The sequence below is a fragment of the Orycteropus afer genome, unplaced genomic scaffold (assembly GCF_000298275.1).
Source record: "Orycteropus afer afer isolate SDZICR_OR568_19922 unplaced genomic scaffold, OryAfe1.0 scaffold00006, whole genome shotgun sequence".
Taxonomy (NCBI): Eukaryota; Metazoa; Chordata; class Mammalia; order Tubulidentata; family Orycteropodidae; genus Orycteropus; species Orycteropus afer.
In genome coordinates, this window is record NW_006921593.1 from 18,498,051 (window position 1) to 18,514,996 (window position 16,946).

At 52.6% G+C, this 16,946-nt stretch overlaps 1 protein-coding gene across 1 annotated transcript in view; it reads right to left on the bottom strand.

The window, feature by feature from the left end:
• Positions 1-619: 619 nt before the first annotated feature.
• The window catches only part of D2HGDH (D-2-hydroxyglutarate dehydrogenase), a 37,126-nt gene continuing 20,799 nt past the window's right edge, over positions 620-16,946 (bottom strand). Inside the window, exons 7-9 of the mRNA XM_007943249.1 lie at positions 13,242-13,384; positions 12,286-12,451; positions 620-879 (exon numbers count right to left, since the gene is read on the bottom strand). Coding sequence (XP_007941440.1) covers positions 620-879; positions 12,286-12,451; positions 13,242-13,384 — 569 coding nt within the window. The remainder of the gene's footprint in view (positions 880-12,285; positions 12,452-13,241; positions 13,385-16,946) is intronic.

The following is a 16,946-nucleotide window of genomic DNA, read 5'->3' on the forward strand; positions in this document are numbered from 1 at the left end:
CCAGCCGGTAGGTGTCAGGAAGCAGACACAGACCCTTCAAGGACAGGGCGCTGGAGAAGGGAGGGCCCAGGGCCGAGGCCTCTCCTGTCCTCTGCCCAAAATGACCACCAGTGACCACCCACAACGCCATCGGGCAGCTAGCCTGTTGTTTTGGTAAACCAGGCTCAGCTTATGCCATGTTATTCTCCACCAGCATCATCAGCGGCTTGACTGACCACCACACAGGCCAACCCCAAGCCTGTGCCCCTTCAGAGGGCCCATCTCAGGCAGTGGGGGGCCACCAGCAGGACCAAGCAGGGAGGAGCCAGGCTTCTTCCCTGCTCCCGAGTGGGCAGCCCTGCTCACTGCTGCCCAGGCGGTGCCCAGAGGAGGCCGGGCTCCGAGAAGGGACAGCGTGTCCAGGAGCCTCCCTGTGCACCCACCTGAGCTCCGAAGCTGGAACCCCCGAGGGGCCCGAGGAAGCCCTGTCTGGCTCCATCAGGAAGGAGGCCCTGAGCCCCACCGAGGAGAACAAAGGTCCCCGGGCCCAGCGAGCCCCGGAGAGCACACGCGCTGCCACCGAAGGCGGCCGCGGCAGCGCGCAGTGAGCCGTGAGCGCCCAGGCCCCGGGCCCGTGCCCTCAGGCCCGGGAGGGCAGCGTCTTGTAGGGGTTCAGGATGCCCTTGGGGTCCAGTAGGGCCTTGAGCCCGCGCATGAGCCGCACGGCGGCCGGTGGCTTGCTGTAGCCGAGGGCGTCGCGCTTGCGGAAGCCCAGGCCGTGCTCCGCGCTGACGCTGCCCCGCTGTGCCGCCGTCCACTCGTACACGTGGGGCTCCAGCGCACCCAGCAGCTGCGGGCTGAAGGCCTCCGCCGTCACGTTCAGGTGCAGGTTGCCGTCCCCTGCGGACACAAAGCCGATGGGTGGGCGGGCCAGAGACCCAGCCTCACAGCCCCACCCCTGCCCAGAGTCCCAGGCTGAGGCCAGGCGCCTGGGAGACCCCAGCCCATCCTCAAACTCCCTCCTCTCCGCGCATCAAGGCTTCCCAAGGCCCCTCTTGCCCCACCATCCCTTCCCCGGGGCTTCTGGAAGGGGCTGCGCCCTCCCTAATGCCATGTCTGCTGCCACCCTCCCGCCCACCGTTGGCATCCCCAACCCTGCCCCCTGGAAACCAGCTGCTGCCAGACACGGCCCTCTCTGGCCTTCTCCTCCCACCCCACCTCTGCCCCTAAACCTCCTGGGGAGCCCCCCTCCACCCTCACCCTAGGGCTCCCTTCCCCAGGCACTCTGACCTCTGCCACCCTCGGCAGTGAGGGCTTGGGGCAGTTACAGGGCCAGGACCAAGGGGTGAACCACAGACCCAGTCTCCTGCTTCAGGCTCCCCACCTGAGACCCTCCCAAGGCAAGACTTACCTGTGCAGGTTCAGGCGTGGCACAGGCACCCCCACACACATGTGCAAAGCCCCGACAGAAGCCCCCCACTGACTGGGCACTAGAGCAGGGGGCTGGCGGATGGATGGGGCCGGGGGTGGAGTGTGGGGCTTGCATTGCCCCCACACACACACTGAAGTGCCTAGAGCTGCTGGAGGCAGTGAGCCACAGGCGGACACCCAGGGGTGGAAGGACACGGGCTGGCACAGCCTCAGGACTCGGCGAGTACAGGAAATGAAGCCCCGAGGCCTCGAGGCTGAGACCCTAGAAGCTGAAGGGTCTGTAGCAGGAGACGGGGCAGGAGACCGAAGGCCCCAGAGCCGAGGGCAGAAAAAACAAAACCACTGCCGTGGAGTCGGCCCCAACTCACAGCGACCCCTCCTTGGGTTTCCGAGGCAGTATCACTACGGAAGTAGACTGCCCGACCTTCCTTCCGAGGAGTGGCTGGTGGGTTTGAACCACCAGCCTCTGGTGAGCAGTCAAATGCCTTAGGCACTACGCCACCCACGGGGAGCAGCTCAGATGCCACATGGCATCAGAGTGGCTGTGCAGTGCATCGGTGAGCACCACACTACAAGGAGCACAGAGGCCAAACAGCAACAGGCCTAGCACCAGAGGCACCTTCCCCAGGGGCCTTTGATGGGCCTTGGAGACACAGCCCAGTGCCTGGTGAACGAGGGAGAGGGACCTCTCTCCTGCTAATGGTGGCACCCACCCTGTCAGCGTGTAGGTAGGCGGGAAACAGCCTCCACCAAGGGAACCCACTGCAAGGAACCTGACTGCAGAAAGAGAAAACATCTCCACCAACTGCTCACGCCATCTGTCAGCTGGGGGCAGGGCTGCAGCCAGGAGTCACCCTGCCTCAGGCTCACAAGGACTGAGCTAAAACTGTGATGATGACAGAGGGCCAGGCGGGAGGCCCCTGGCCCCTGCCGGCCAAATACCCTCTTCGGGAACAGCTTCCAACACAGGCCCCAAGTGACTCCCACAGAGCAGTCGAAGAAAGACGAGGCTACGTCAAAAGTTACATACACACCAGGAAGCAAGTCACCATAAGCAGGCGCCAGCAGAAGTAAACCAGCAAAGTCCTCAGATATGTGCATTTCCAGAGAGAGAATACGAGCTTCGTTTAGTTTAAAGAAACAGCTACAAAGCACACCATCAGCACCAAACCTAACGAGCAGTTTGGAATACCCAATGAGTCCTCCAGCAACGACAGACAGACTCACTGAGGCAGGTGACTCAGTGACGGTTTCCCAGCATATCACACACAGTGAGTTACCTAACACGGCCCTATGGCCAGTCTTTGTGCCTCCCACACAATGCCTGGCTGGGGCTATGCAAATGAGGTGCTTGCGGCCTACCAAGGGGATTGGGTAGCTTGCTACTAATGTAAATGAGGTGTGTCATCCTTGTGGGTGTGGTGCATGCAAGTAAGTATATGGAACCTGTGGTGCTTAAGGTGTCAACGCAGATGGGCCATGACTCCCTGTATTACATGGTTGTCGTCCATCTTGTCAGTGTTCTCCATTTGGTGATATGTTGTAAATCCCAGCCTCCGTGCCTGTGCCTAAGGAGCTCTGGTGCGGCAGTGGTTAAAGCATTCAGCTGTTAACCAAGAGGCCAGTGGTTGGAATGCACTGTTGTTGTTGTTAGGTGCCCTTGAGTCGTCTCTGACTCAGTGACCCTATGCACAGCAGAACGAAACACACCATCCGGTCCTGAGCCAGCTCCGCGATCCCTGCTGTACCTGAGCCCATCAGTGCAGCCACTGGGTCAGTCCATCTCATTGAGGGCCTTCTCCTCTTTCGTCCCTCCACCTCACCAAGCATGACATCCTTCTGCAGGGAATGGTCCCTTCTGACAACATGACCAAAGTAGGTGAGATGAAGTCTGGCCATCCTCGCTTCCAAGGAGCATTCCGGCTGCACTTTCTCCAGGACAGATCTGTTAGTTCTTCTGGCAGTACATGGTACTTTCAGCATTCTTTGCCAGCACCACACCTCAAAAGTATCAATTCTTCTTCAGTCTTCCTTATTCGTTGCCCAGCTCTCACATGCATATGAGGTGATTGAAAATATCATGGCTTGTGTCAGGCACACCTTAGTCTTCAAGGAGACATCTTTGCTCTTCAGCACTTGAAAGAGGTCCTTTGCAGCTGATTGGCCCAGTGGTATGCATCATCTGATGTCCTGACTGCTGCTTCCATTGGCATTGATTATAGAACCAAGCAATGTGAAGTCTCTGACAACTTCAATCTTTTCTCCATTTATCATAATGCTGCTTATAGGTCCAGTTGTGAGAATTTTTGTTTTCTTTATATTGAGATATAACCCATACTGCAGACTATATTCTTCAATCTTCATTAGTAAGTGCTTCAAGTCATCCTCACTTTCAGCAAGCAAAGTTGTGTCGTTAGTGTATGGCAGGTTGCTAATGATTCTTCCTCTAATCTTGATGCCACATCCTTCTTCATATAGTCCAGCTTCTCAGATTATTTGCTCAGCATATAGATTGAATAAGTATGGTGAAAGGATACAACCCTGACTTACTCCTTTCCTGATTTTAAACCATGCAGTGTCCCCTTGTTCTGTTCAAACAACAGCCTCCCGGTCAATGTACAAGTTCCTCATGAGTACAATTAAATGTTCTGGAATTCCCATTCTTCTCAATGTTATCCATGATTTGTTATGATCCACACAATCAAATTACTTCTTCCTTCAATACCATTGGTTCTTGTTGAATGCACTACCTACCCCAAAAAAACCAAACTCACTGCCGTCAAGTTGGATCCGACTCACAGCAACCCCTCCTTAGCTCCCCAACAGGAGGAAAATCAGGTGGTGTGATTGACAGCCTTGGAGATCCTGTGGGCAGTTCCACTCTGTCCTCTAGGGGCGCTATGAGTCAGGATTGACTCCACAGCAGTGGGTGTGGTTGGGGCTTTGCTTCTGTGAAGATTGACAGCCTTGGAGACCCTGTAGGGCAGTTCCCCTCTGTCCTCTAGGGGCGCTGTGGGTCGGAATGGACTTGATGACAGTGGGCACCCCCCACCCCACCCCAGCACTTAGGAGTGGAGCTAAAGAGCTTTGTAGCAGTTGTCCAAGGAGTGCAGAGGCCTAGCGGGCCCAAGAGGCCTGAGGGGCAGAGGGTCATAGAGAGGCCTGCCTGCGGCACAGTGGAGAAGAGGCTGTCCTGACCAAAGAACTGTATCCTGAGTCATTGCTTGTCCTGGACCATAACCTGTCACTTCCCCAATGAACCCCACAGTCGAGAGTGTGGGCTGTGAGTTCTACGTGGCAATGCAATGAATTACTGGACCGAGCAGAGAAGCAGAGAAAGCCGTGGGAGGGCTGGTGGGAGAACTGGTGAGAAGGTTGGAGGGTGGCAGCGGTGTGACCTCGCCTCGGAGGAAGCAGCCTGGGGCTGCTGAGCGTGACCCTCTCTCCCGCTTATGAAGTTAGAGGAGGTCGGAGGCCACCTGACGTTTTCACACACGGTAAAGAGAGTTAATGAACTGGAAGATGAATCAAGAATCTGAGATGTAGACAATATGAGAGCCAATGAGAGGGTGGGAGGGAGCATGAGTACTGAAGTGAAGCCCCAGAGTGGTGTGTCGCGGTGCAGGGGTGGAGCTGCGTGTGTCACAGTGTACAGTGGGTGGTCAAACAGTCTAGATGTTGCTGTGAAGGTACTGTGTTGGTGTGATTGACAGCCACAGTCTGCTGACTCTAAGTAAAGGAGATGACCCTTGGAAAGCGGGTGGGCCTCATGCCATCTCCTGAGACTGTAAAAGCCAGAGCCGAGTTTTCTCAGAGCAGTAGCAGCCTGCATCCAGACTGTAGCAGGAAAAGCCTGCCTCAGTTTCCAGCCTGACGCCTGGTCTACAGGTTGCATAGTCACTGGCCCCATAATCCTGTGACCCATCCCGGAAACAAATCTCTCCACAGGGAGACAGAGGCAAGGAGAGAGCTCCGGCAGTTCCTGCTTCTCCGGAGAATCCTGATCAGGACACAGTTCTTCACTTTGCTGAGGCAATATCAGTGACCACCCAGTGTTGGTGAAATTCATTGGAGAGAAGGACTTTAAGAACAAAATAAAAACACTTCCAGACAAAATCCAAGAGCATCTGTAACCTGTCTCTGAAGGCTGAACTGGACAGAACACCTGAGAAATGAAGTCACAGTGAACAGAACGGGATGCAGGTGAGTCTAGACAAAGGCCCACTATACTAATTATAACATCACAGGCTACAAAAACAAGGCTGAACTAAAATATGCTTCAAAAATCACACACAAGCCAATGGGGATGGCAGGCAGACACAGAGCCCTGCTGTCCTCAGCTGCCACTGAGCTGGTACCACGGGGACAGACTGCGGTGACCTGCGCTGGCACCATGGGGTCAGATTGTGGCGACCTGAGCTGGCACCATGGGGTCAGACTGGTGACCCACAGCTTCTTCCCTGGCTGGTGTTTGGCAGTCGGTCTCCAGGCCTCTCTTCCTCGTCTTAGTCTGGAAGCTCCATTGAAACGTGTTCAACATCACAGCAACACATAGCCTCCACAACAGACAGGTGGTGGCTGTGCGTGAGGTGCCCTGGCTGGGAATTGAACCCGGGCCCGCCCGGCAGGCCAGAATTCTACCCCTGCACCACTGATGCTACTCTGAAGGGTCCTAAGGTCCCTGGATTAGTTGGGAGAAAGATGACAATACTGATTAGCTTCACCCCGTGGTAAGTTAGGAAGGCATGTGACAATGCCAGGGTCCCAAGTGAATGAAGAGAAGATGTGTGACAATTCTGGGGTCCCCACTGAATGAACAGAAGGCGTGTGACCATTGCAGGGTCTCCCCTGAATGAACAGAAGGCATGTGACAATTCTAGGGTCCTCACTAAATGAAGAGAAGGCGTGTGACCGTTCCAGGGTCTCCCCCGAATGAACAGAAGACATGTGACAATTCTGGGGTCACACTGAATGAACAGAAGGCGTGTGACAATTCTGGGGTCACACTGAATGAACAGACCTGCAGTGTCGTGTCACTTGCTGTCAAGTTGGTTGCAATTCATGGTGACCTCATGTGATGGACCCAAACGTGGCCTGTCCCAGTGCTGTCTTCACATCCACCCATGTGCTGCAGCCACTGCTGCAGCCTCCACGTCCATCCATCCCATGGGGGGTTCACCTCATTTTCAGAAGAGGATGGGGAACGAGGGACATCCCCATCCTCTTCTGAAGGACCTTGGCTAAAAGCACACTACCAGAAAGACGTTTACTTGTGTTTTATTAATTATGCCAAAGCATTTGACTGTGTGGATCATGACAAATTATGGGTAACACTGAGAGGAATGAGAATTCCAGAACACTCAGTTGTGTTCATGAGGAACCTGCACATAGACCGGGAGGCTGTCATTCAAACTACTGCATGGTTTAAAATCAGGAAGGGAGTGCATCAGGGTTGTATCCTTTCACCATACTTATTCAATCTGTGTGCTAAGTGGATAATCCGGGAAGCTAGACTACACGAAGAAGAACGCAGCATCAGCATTAGAGGAAGACTCCTTAACAACCTGTGATATACAGATGACACAACCTTGCTTGCTGAAAGTGAAGATGGCTTGAAGCACTTACCGATAAAGATCAAGGGTACAGTCTGCAGTATGGATTACACCTCAACAGAAAACAGAAATCATCACAACTGGACCGGTAAGCAAATGGAGAAAAGATTGAAGTTGTCAAGGATTTCATTTTACTTGGATTCATAATCAACACCCACAGAAGCAGCAGTCAAGAAATCAGATGTCATACTGCACTGGGCCAATCTGCTACAAAAGACCTCTTTAAAGTACTGAAGAGCAAAGATGTCACTTTGAAGATTAAGGTGTGCCTGATGCCAGCCATGGTCTTTTCAGTAGCCTCACGTGCATGTGAGAGCTGGACAATGACTAAGGAAGACTGCAGCATTGATGTCTTTGAGTTGTGGTGTTGGTGAAGAATAGTGAAGGTACCACAACTGCCAGAAGAATGAGAGAACCTGTCTTGGAGGAGGTACAACTGGAATGGTCCTTGGAAGCGAGAAGGGCCAGACTTCATCTCTCGTACTTTGGTCATGTTGTCAGAGGGACCAATCCCTGGAGAAGGATGTCATGTGTGAAAGCATGAGCAATGATGAGGATGAGCAACGATGAGGATGAGCAACAGCGGAGAAGACCCTCCATGAGATGGACTGACACAGCGGCCGCGATGATGAGCTGGAGCACGGAGGCAACTGTGGGCCTGAGCAGGACCAGGCAGTGCTTGGTTCTGCTGTGTGGGGGGTCGTTCTCAGTCAGCACTGACTCGGTGGCACCCGACTGTAACAACAACAAGAACTAGAAAGAAAAATCCAACAAAAGAAGGTAATTAGGGGGAAAAAAAAAAACAGAGAAGTGAGAGACAGATCCAGGAGGCCTGTAAAACGGCACAGGGTCCGACCTCCTCTCACTTCATGAGGGGGAGAGAGAATCACCATCAGCAGCCCCAGCCTGGTTCCTATGAGGCGAAGGTCAGCCAGCCTCCACCCTCCAACCTTCTCACCAATGCTGACACCAGCCGTCCCTCCCAGGGCTCTCTCTGCTTCTCTGCTAGGTCCAGTAATTCATTGCAGTGGCCACACGGAGCTCTCACATTATACTGATGATCATAGGGTTTACTGGGAAAGTGACAGCTTACAACTCAGGATCAGGAACAACTCAGGATGCAATTCTTCAGTCAGCACAGCTTCTTGGCTCCTGTGTCCACAAGCAGGCCTCTCCCTCAATGCCTTGGGCCTCTTGGCCAGGCTTCTGCGCTGCTCAGACAAGTGTTACAAAGCTCTTTCCAAAATCAAATCCACTGCCATCAAGTCAATTTCAACTCATAGCGACCCCCACTGGGTTTCCAAGGTAGTTAATCTTTACAGAAGTAGATTGCCTGATCTTCCTTCCATGGAGTGGCTGGTGGGTTTGAATTGCCCACCTTCTGGTTAGCAGTCACATGCCTTAGGCACTGTGCCACCAGAGCTCCTTACAAAGCTCTAGCTCCACCAGTAAGAGCCCAGAGGCACCCTGCTCCGCCAGTAAGGTCAGTGAGCCCGCTTCGCCAAGTGCCCAGAGCTTCAGCTTCCTCACTCCATGACGGGGAGGCCCACCCATTGTGCCATCTCCTGCTGCTGCTGCTACTTCTCCATTGCTTCTCACCATCTCTGTCTCCTGGGTCTAGGAGGTTCTCAGCACAAGGTCTCCTGGTCCAAAGGATGCATTCCACTCCTGTCTCTTCTTCTTGGTGGCAGTGAGGTCCCCCATCCACCTCTGGGATGGCTCATTTTAAGCCTAGTGGGGTGGCAACTGACCAGTACTCTCTGAGTACCTTATTTGCAGTCTCACCCCCATTAGGATGCCATACACCTCATTTGCATTATTCACAAGCTGTCCAATCCCCTTGGTCAGCCAACAGCACCTCATCTGCATATGCACAGTTCCACCTAATCGTTTATGGGAGTCACGAGACCATGGCAAGAAAAGCCCTAGAGAGGAAGTCCATCATTGCACAAGGGCCAAAGGAGAATGAAACAGATAAATGTAAGTAAGTGGCTGCGGCGCATGGAAACAAACATGACACTCCAGATGCAAAGCAGTGGCTCTCAGAGTGCACACAAAGGACAAGACCGCTGCACGCAGGCGACAAGAGACTCCACGAAGTCACAGGGACAGAGAGGCTGAAAGCGCAGGAGGAAAAACGTCAGCCCAGCACTAAGGGAGCAGAAAAAGATCGTGTCATTACATAACCACACAGAAGAGGCCTGCAGGCAAACGGCCAGCTGAGAAATCAAGAGGCGGTCCACCCTGACAAAAGGTCCCATTTACTGGGTGAAGCGATTGTTCTAATCTGCTGTGTGCCGGACACACCACTGTCCAAACTGACAGAACTACAAGGGGAGATGGATTAGGACTGTCAGCAGGGACTGTTGACATCTCTCAGTAACCGGTAGCCTGAGCAGGATGCAATTCAAAGACACAGTGGACACACTGGCTCTCGGGAACCTGTGAAAACACTGACCAACGGCAGGAGGCACACTCGTCTCGTGGCCTCACACACACCAGGAAGTGACTCAAGCGTCAGCAGACGGATCTGGCAGACCAAGGTCTCTGGTTACAGCACAACTAAATACCAATCAATAATTAAAAAAAAAAAAAAAAAAGTTTCTGTATAACTTTACAAAGGAAATGACCATGGAACTCAGAAGCAGGTGAGAGCTGTGATGACAGTACGCATGAGGGAGTCTGCCCAGAACACTGAGCTCTGGGGTCACATGACAACAGCAACTCGGAAGACTAGACAGGAAACTCAGGGGCAGTGAGTTACGTTCATGGGACTGGAACACGTGGAAGAGGTGCTGAGAGTGGCTGCACTTAGGAAGAATGAGAGCAAGGTCACTGAATCACACGGATGGAAGCTGTTTGCCTGCTGTAGGTTCTGCTGTGCAAAGAGTCAACAACAACAAGAAAACTCAAGTAAATTTGAAAACTCTAACTATGAAAACTCAAGGGATCCGCCAACATGGTACTGAGAGGCGGTTTAAGGATCGGGGTGCCCAGAGTAGAAAAGAAGAAAGGTGGAAAGTCAAAGAACCAAAGGCCCACCGTTTGCAGCCAGGAAAAGGAAGAATCCCCGAGAAGGCGAAGAAGGAACAGGGCATTAAAGACAGCAGCAGGAGCTCTTCAAACAAAAGGCGGATACACAACAGGCATGACCGAGAGCCAAGTGCTGATTCTCTGAAAGTGTCACAGAGTTGAAAGACCTGGTCAACAGAGAGACCAGAAACAAACTGGTCAGGAAGTAAAGTGCGGCACCAGGTGCCTGATGGGGCAGGTGTGCCTGGCCCGAGCCACGGTACTTTCAATCGCCCCAGATGCAAAAGCGGGCCACTGACGAGGGAACACAGAAGAACGGATGCGTCTGAGTTACGTCGGCAAGGAACACCGAACACGCTGAGGGCTGCCAGACAGCACCCTTCCTTCTTGGAGGAAGTGCAGCCAGATGCTCCTGAGAAACAAGGATGCAGGACTTCATCCTGGTTCCTTTGGACACATCATCAAAGACCCCCCACTCGAAAAGGACATCACATTTGGTCCATCGTTGTCGCCGTGGTTGTTGGGTGCCGTTGAGTCAGCTCCGAGTCACGGTGACCCTGGGAACAACACGACAAAACACTGCCCCTCCCGCACCACCTTCACAGTCCTTGCTGTCCTTGAGCCCATGGCTGTAGCTGCTGGTCGGTCTACCTCCTCAGGCTCTTCCTCTTTCTCTCTGAGCCTCCACTCGACCACGCGTGGTGCCCTTCTCCAGGGACCGATCCCTCCTGACATGACCACTCACCATCCTCACTTCTAAGTATTCTGGCTGTACTTCCTCCAAGACAGACTTGTTCGTTCTTCTGGCAGCCCATGGGACATGCGGTGTTCTTTACCATATACTTGGTAAACTATCAAAAGAACCAAGCTCACAGTCGTCGAGTCGGACCCGACTCATAGCGACCCCTCCTTGGGTTTCCGAGGCAGTATCAATACAGAAGTAGATTGCCCAACCTTCCTCCTGAGGAGTGGCTAGTGGGTTGGAACTGCCAGCCTTCTGATTAGCAGTCAAATGCCCTAAGCACTACACCACCAGAGCTCTGTAATAAACTACAGCATTAGGAAAAATGACAGAAACCCTCCAAGAAATGGATTGCAGAGTGGCTGCAACAATGGGCTCAAGCAAACAATGATTGCAAAGATGGCAACCGGGGGACCTTTGTCCTGTGATACGCTAGGTGCATAAAGGCGTAGACTTGACAGCAATCAGCAACAACCACAAATGCCAGACCCACCACAAAGACATTATGAACCACTCAATACTGTTGTACTTGAAATTTCAGAAGAGATGGACAAATTCCTGTGAAAAATTTACCAAAACCAATTCAGAAGAGAAAGAAAGCCTGAACAATCCTGAAACTATTAAATTGATCTGTCAAAAGTACCCCCTCCTAGATAAAAATCTCAAGCCCCCAGAGTCCTCTTTGGCACATTCTACCCAACATTCAAGAAAAAAGTAATTCCAACCTTATACTAGTTCTTCCAAAGACTAGTAGAAGAATGGCTATTCCTCAAACTGTCTTATGATTTTGATACTGAATTCCAACATAGGTGAGAAAGGAACATTATCAGGTAATACTAACCATAAAGACACCTGCAAGACTTCTAAACAAAATATGCAAAGTCAGTCAGACAAGGAGTAAGAAGCTGAGGGCTCAGGTCAGGCTTATCCCGGGAGCACATGGCTCATGTGAGCTTGGAGAGGTCAGTCAGTGTAATTCACCGTGGTGACAGAGTAGAACGAGCCCCTGCCATCTCAGAAGCATTAGGTCCTGACCGTTCAGGGCTCCCTAAGGTGGCTCACCATCTCAGAAGCATTAGGTCCTGACCACTCAGGGCTCCCTAGGCGGCTCAGATGGTAAAGTGTTTGACTATTAACCAAGAGGTTGGAAGTTCAAAGCCACCCAGAGGGCCCTCAGAAGACAGGCCTACCTCTGAAAGGACCCACCCTTGAAAGCACTGTACAGCTTGGTTCTGCTCTGCACACGTCTGGGTCGCCACGGGCCAGAATCCACGGCACCACGGGCCACCCCACAGCAGCTAACAGCAGTGAGGCTGACTGCAAGCAGCAGGTGCAGTCCTGATTGCAGAACACCAGACACCCCACTCCATCTCCGAGCACCAGGGTTTGCTCATCCGTGTGCTGGGTGTGGGGGCAGCGGCACCCACCCCCCAACCAAGCACTGATCTGCCGACCCGGAGAGTCCCTTCCTGCCCCAGGCCTGCTCACCCAGGTGGCCATAGCCCACCACGGTCTTGGCGCTGGGTCCCAGGCGGGTGCGCAGGTCCGTCACGAGGTCGTAGAGCCGCTCCACTGGCAGGGAGATGTCATATTTGTACACGTAGCCATCGCGGCTCAGGGCTTCGGTGATCCTCTCCCGAAGGGCCCACAGCATCTGGGTATGGACACAGCCAGCCAGAGAACTTTTGAGGCCACAGTAAGGACAGCTCCCATTGCTGGGGGACAGCTGGGAAGGGGCACGGGGGAGCTTTCCCAGGTGACGGACATGCGATGTCCTCACGGGGGGGGGGGCGGCTTTCACACCTATCAAAATCGCCCAGCTGTACAACTAACTAGATGTCTGCTGGAATACATGGCTTCAGCTCTGCTCCCTCCAAAAACTCCATTAAAATACAACAACAAAGAAATGGAGAAAGAGGCAGTGAGTCCAAACACCAAGGGGGCAGGGGAGCCGCAGGGCGCAGCAGACACTGGCGGCTGCAGAGATGGACACGAGCCCCAGAGACCCCCCAACACTGCCCCCAGGCCTGGTGCTGACCTCAGGGAGCTGGTCGAAAGCTGCCTCTCAAAGGGGGACAAGCAAAGATGGCCCCACCACCACCACCACAGTGCACAAGGTTCTGGTCCAGTGCAGGCCCGGCCCCTCCCCCTCCTGCTCCCTGAAAACAATAGGGTTCAGTGGTAAAGGCGCCACCCACCTCTCAGAGGCTCAAGCCTGGGACCTGACCTCACCCGGAAATGGGCCCAAATCCAGCCCCTGGTCCACCTCAAGTGCCCACCTGCCCCCTGGTGGCCTCTCTTGGCACTGCAGCCCTGTCAAAGCCAAGACTGCAGTCCGCACCGGTCTGTGCCTCACACGCTGGACCAGCTGAACCTCCCAGCACCCCCACCCCAGGCTGGAGGGGAAGGAGGGACCCAGGGCCGTCCGGCAGCCCACACGGCACCTTCATCTTCCTCTGGTCCGTGGCCACGGTCCCAGCAGTCACCAGGCCGCAGCCCAGGGCGTGCTCCAGAAAGGCATCCAGCTTGACACTGTCATGCTCAGCACTGGAGCCCGAGGTCTCCACCAAGACGTAGAACAGACTTTCTGGAATGAGCAAGGTCTGGGGTGGGTGCCAGGTCCGAGGTCCGAGGTCCGAGCAGCTCCTAAAACCCACCCGACTCAGCCCACATGCCCACCCCCCCCCCCCCCTGTGTCCCGGGCCTCCCCCCCCACGTGCCCAGCCCAGCCCCGTTCCCATCCCCCACCCTGCATCCCAGGCCTGGGTATCCTGGATTGCTCCTTTGCTCCCAGAGGACCCAGGTGACTTTCCAGGAAGATAAAAGCCCATTCCAAAGATTTCTCGAGACCCATCAACTGTCCCACGGAAAGTGTGACACTTCACGCTCTGAGATCCTCTGGATCTGCCCTTAAAATCCTCTCCTTGCTATGTCCTCCAACCAAAACGGTTACAGCATGACCTTACCTGGCCCTGACCAAGCGCCATGTTGAAAATGCACTGTAAATCCAGTGCTACAGGCTCATGAACCCCTGGCAAGCTGTGCACAGCGGCAGCCATGAGGGTGAACCCTACCTGGAGAGTGGGGTACAGCCAGAGGGCTCCGGACCATCAGTGACCTCATGGTGGATGCCGTACCAGCCAGGACACCAACCAACAGACCCTAACTGCGTGCACCCCAGAACTGCTCTCGTTGGGGCGGGGAGCAGTGCTTGGTGGAAAAGGAACCCCTAGAAAACCACACCCAACTCATAGTGGATGCTTGGCCTGGAGCTTTCCACCAGCGGGCTGAGTCCACATGATGAGCCGTGGCCTCAGGGAGGTGCCCAGGGGGTTGGGTTAGAGGGTCCACATGACCACGAGGCGGCCCAGGGAGGTGCCTGGTGGATTAGGTTGGAGGGTCCGCATCCCATGAGTCCACATGACCACGAGGCGGCCCAGGGAGGCGCCTGGTGGATTAGGTTAGAGGGTCCACCTCCCCTGAGTCCACGTGACATGCAGTTGCTCAAGGAGGCACCCAGTGGGGTGGGTAGAGGGTCTGTGTTGTCTGAGGCTGGAATGCTTCATGCAAAAAGGTCCTAATTTTTACCACAATGTTTAATTTTAAAATTTTTCTTTAAAAATTCTTTTTAAAATATTTTGAAAGTTTAAAAATTCCAATATGCATCACTTATTTAATATTGTTTATTAAATATGTTATTAAGACATTTTTAATATTTTTAAATGTTAGTGTCTTTTATATAAATCTATCTCAATGTGTTAACCTGAACAGATTTGCTTCTTCCCGAGGCTACAGTGAGTTTGTTTCTTACACTTGAAACCCACACAGAACTGAAGGTGGGCACACCAAGACTATTTCCAGAAAATGTGGCACATTCCCCCCCATGGCACACCGCCACCTCCCCTCCATGTCACACCACCGTCCCCCATATCACACCACCATCTGCCCACGTCACACCACCATCCCCCCAACATCACACTGCCATCCCCCCACATCATACTGCCATACCCCCACATCACACTGACACCTGCCCTCCATGTCACACCACCACCACCCTGCCACGTCACTCCTTCATCTTCCCACACTGACACACACTTCTGCTCTTAAATGTATAACAAGTCCCACGGAACACTGTCGTTGTTAGGGGCCACCCAGTTGGCCCCAAGTCACAGTGACCCCATGCACAGTGTCTTTAGGGATCACATAGTGGGTCCTGACTCACAGTGACTCCACACACACTGTCGTTAGGGACCACCCACTCAGCCACAACTCACAGTGACCCCACACACACTGTCGTTAGGGACCACCCACTCAGCCACAACTCACAGTGACCCCACACACACTGTCGTTAGGGGCCACCCTGTCGGTCCCAACTCACAGTGACCCCACGCACACTGTCGTTAGGGGCCACGCAGTCAGCCCTGACTCACTGCAACCCTGTGTACAACAGAATCCTACACCATCCCACAACCCCTGCTGTACCTGAGCCCATCTTTGCAGCCACTGTGTCAATCCATCTCATTAAGGATCCTTCTTCACTGACCCTCTACTTTACCAAGAATGACATCCTTCTCCAGGGAATGGTCCCTTCTGACCACATGATGAAAGTACAAGAGATGAAGTCTGGCCATTCAGGCTTCCAAGGAGCATTCTGGCTGCACTTCCTTCCAGGACAGATCTGTTAGTTCTTCTGGCAGTCCACAGTACTTTCAACATTCTTCGCCAGCACCACAACTCAAAAGCATCAGCTATTCTTCGGTCTTCCTTATTCATTGTCCAGCTCTCACATGCATATGAGGCAATTGAAAATACCATAGCTTGAGTTAGGTGCACCTTAGTCTTCAAAGTGACATCTTTGCTCTTCAGCATTTTAAAGAGGTCTTTGGCTGCAGATTTGCCCAGTGTAGTACAATGTCTGACTTCCTGACTCCTGCTTCCACAGGTGTTGACTCTGTACTTCTACTATATGAAGAAGAATGGGACACGAGGAGGTTATTTGAAATCTCTGGCTCTTTTTGCCATTATGGAAGTAAAATGTGTCTCTAAAAAGAGATTTGGAGAGACTTCCAGTAAGATGGAGGAATAGGCAGGCAAGCGACACAGACCCTCTTCAACAAAGGAAAGAGAAACCAATTGACAGAGATACAGAAGATACTCCTGGAGCCCTGAGCTTTGAAAGGAACCATACAGAAGTGGATTAGGCACCAACCAGTGGAAAAACCTGAATGAAAAAGTGAATACTGAGACAGTCGGAGCTGCAGACTATCAGCTACTTTGATTGGACCAACAGCCTGAATATTTCCAAGTGGTGTTGGGACCTGAGAATTGACCTAAATAAAGATCAGCCCTGGTTGCCAAGGGCTGCAGGGACAACTGCACTGGTGGTCTTTGACTAGGAAGGGAAACAGCAAGGAGGGAGACTATCTGAGCTGTGGACTTTCCGCTGTCCAGAGGGCGCAGCCATTTTTATTGTTTACATGTGGCAGCCATTTTGGATATTTAAAGTGACCGAGGGCGAAGCCATTTCAAATGTTTACAAACAGTGGCCATTTTGGATATTTAAAATGACTGAGGGCACAGCCATTTTGAATCTTTACAAGTGGCAACCATTTTGGATTTTAAAATGACAGCATTCTCATTCAGATTCCAGGGACCTAAGAATAGGCTCTGTTTGCCACAAGGTCAGCAGGAACATACGAGAGGCCAACAACTGGAAAGGAGAGAGGTGGTGAGTGTATTAAGTGCTGTCAACTAGTGAATAGAGGAGCACAGTAATCTTCCTGCATAAACAACATACAAATAAAACAAAGAAAATGAAAATCATGGGCAAGTCACTCCAACATACAATCACCAATTGAATATAAACACGAAAACGTCACAATGCCTCGGAGACAACAGAGCATCACACTCCACACAAAGAAGCAAGATAAAACAGCAGAAAAAAGGGACCAGGATACAGATTCAAAACACATCCCTGAGGAAGATGCAGCATTGGAACTCCCTGATAAGGAATTCAAAAGAATTATATTTAGGTATCTTCAACAAATTGAGAGGCAGATCAAGGAAAACACAGAGAAAACCCTAGAACAAATTCAAAAGACAATACAAGAACAAAATGACAAAATAAATGAAAAATTAGAAATGATACA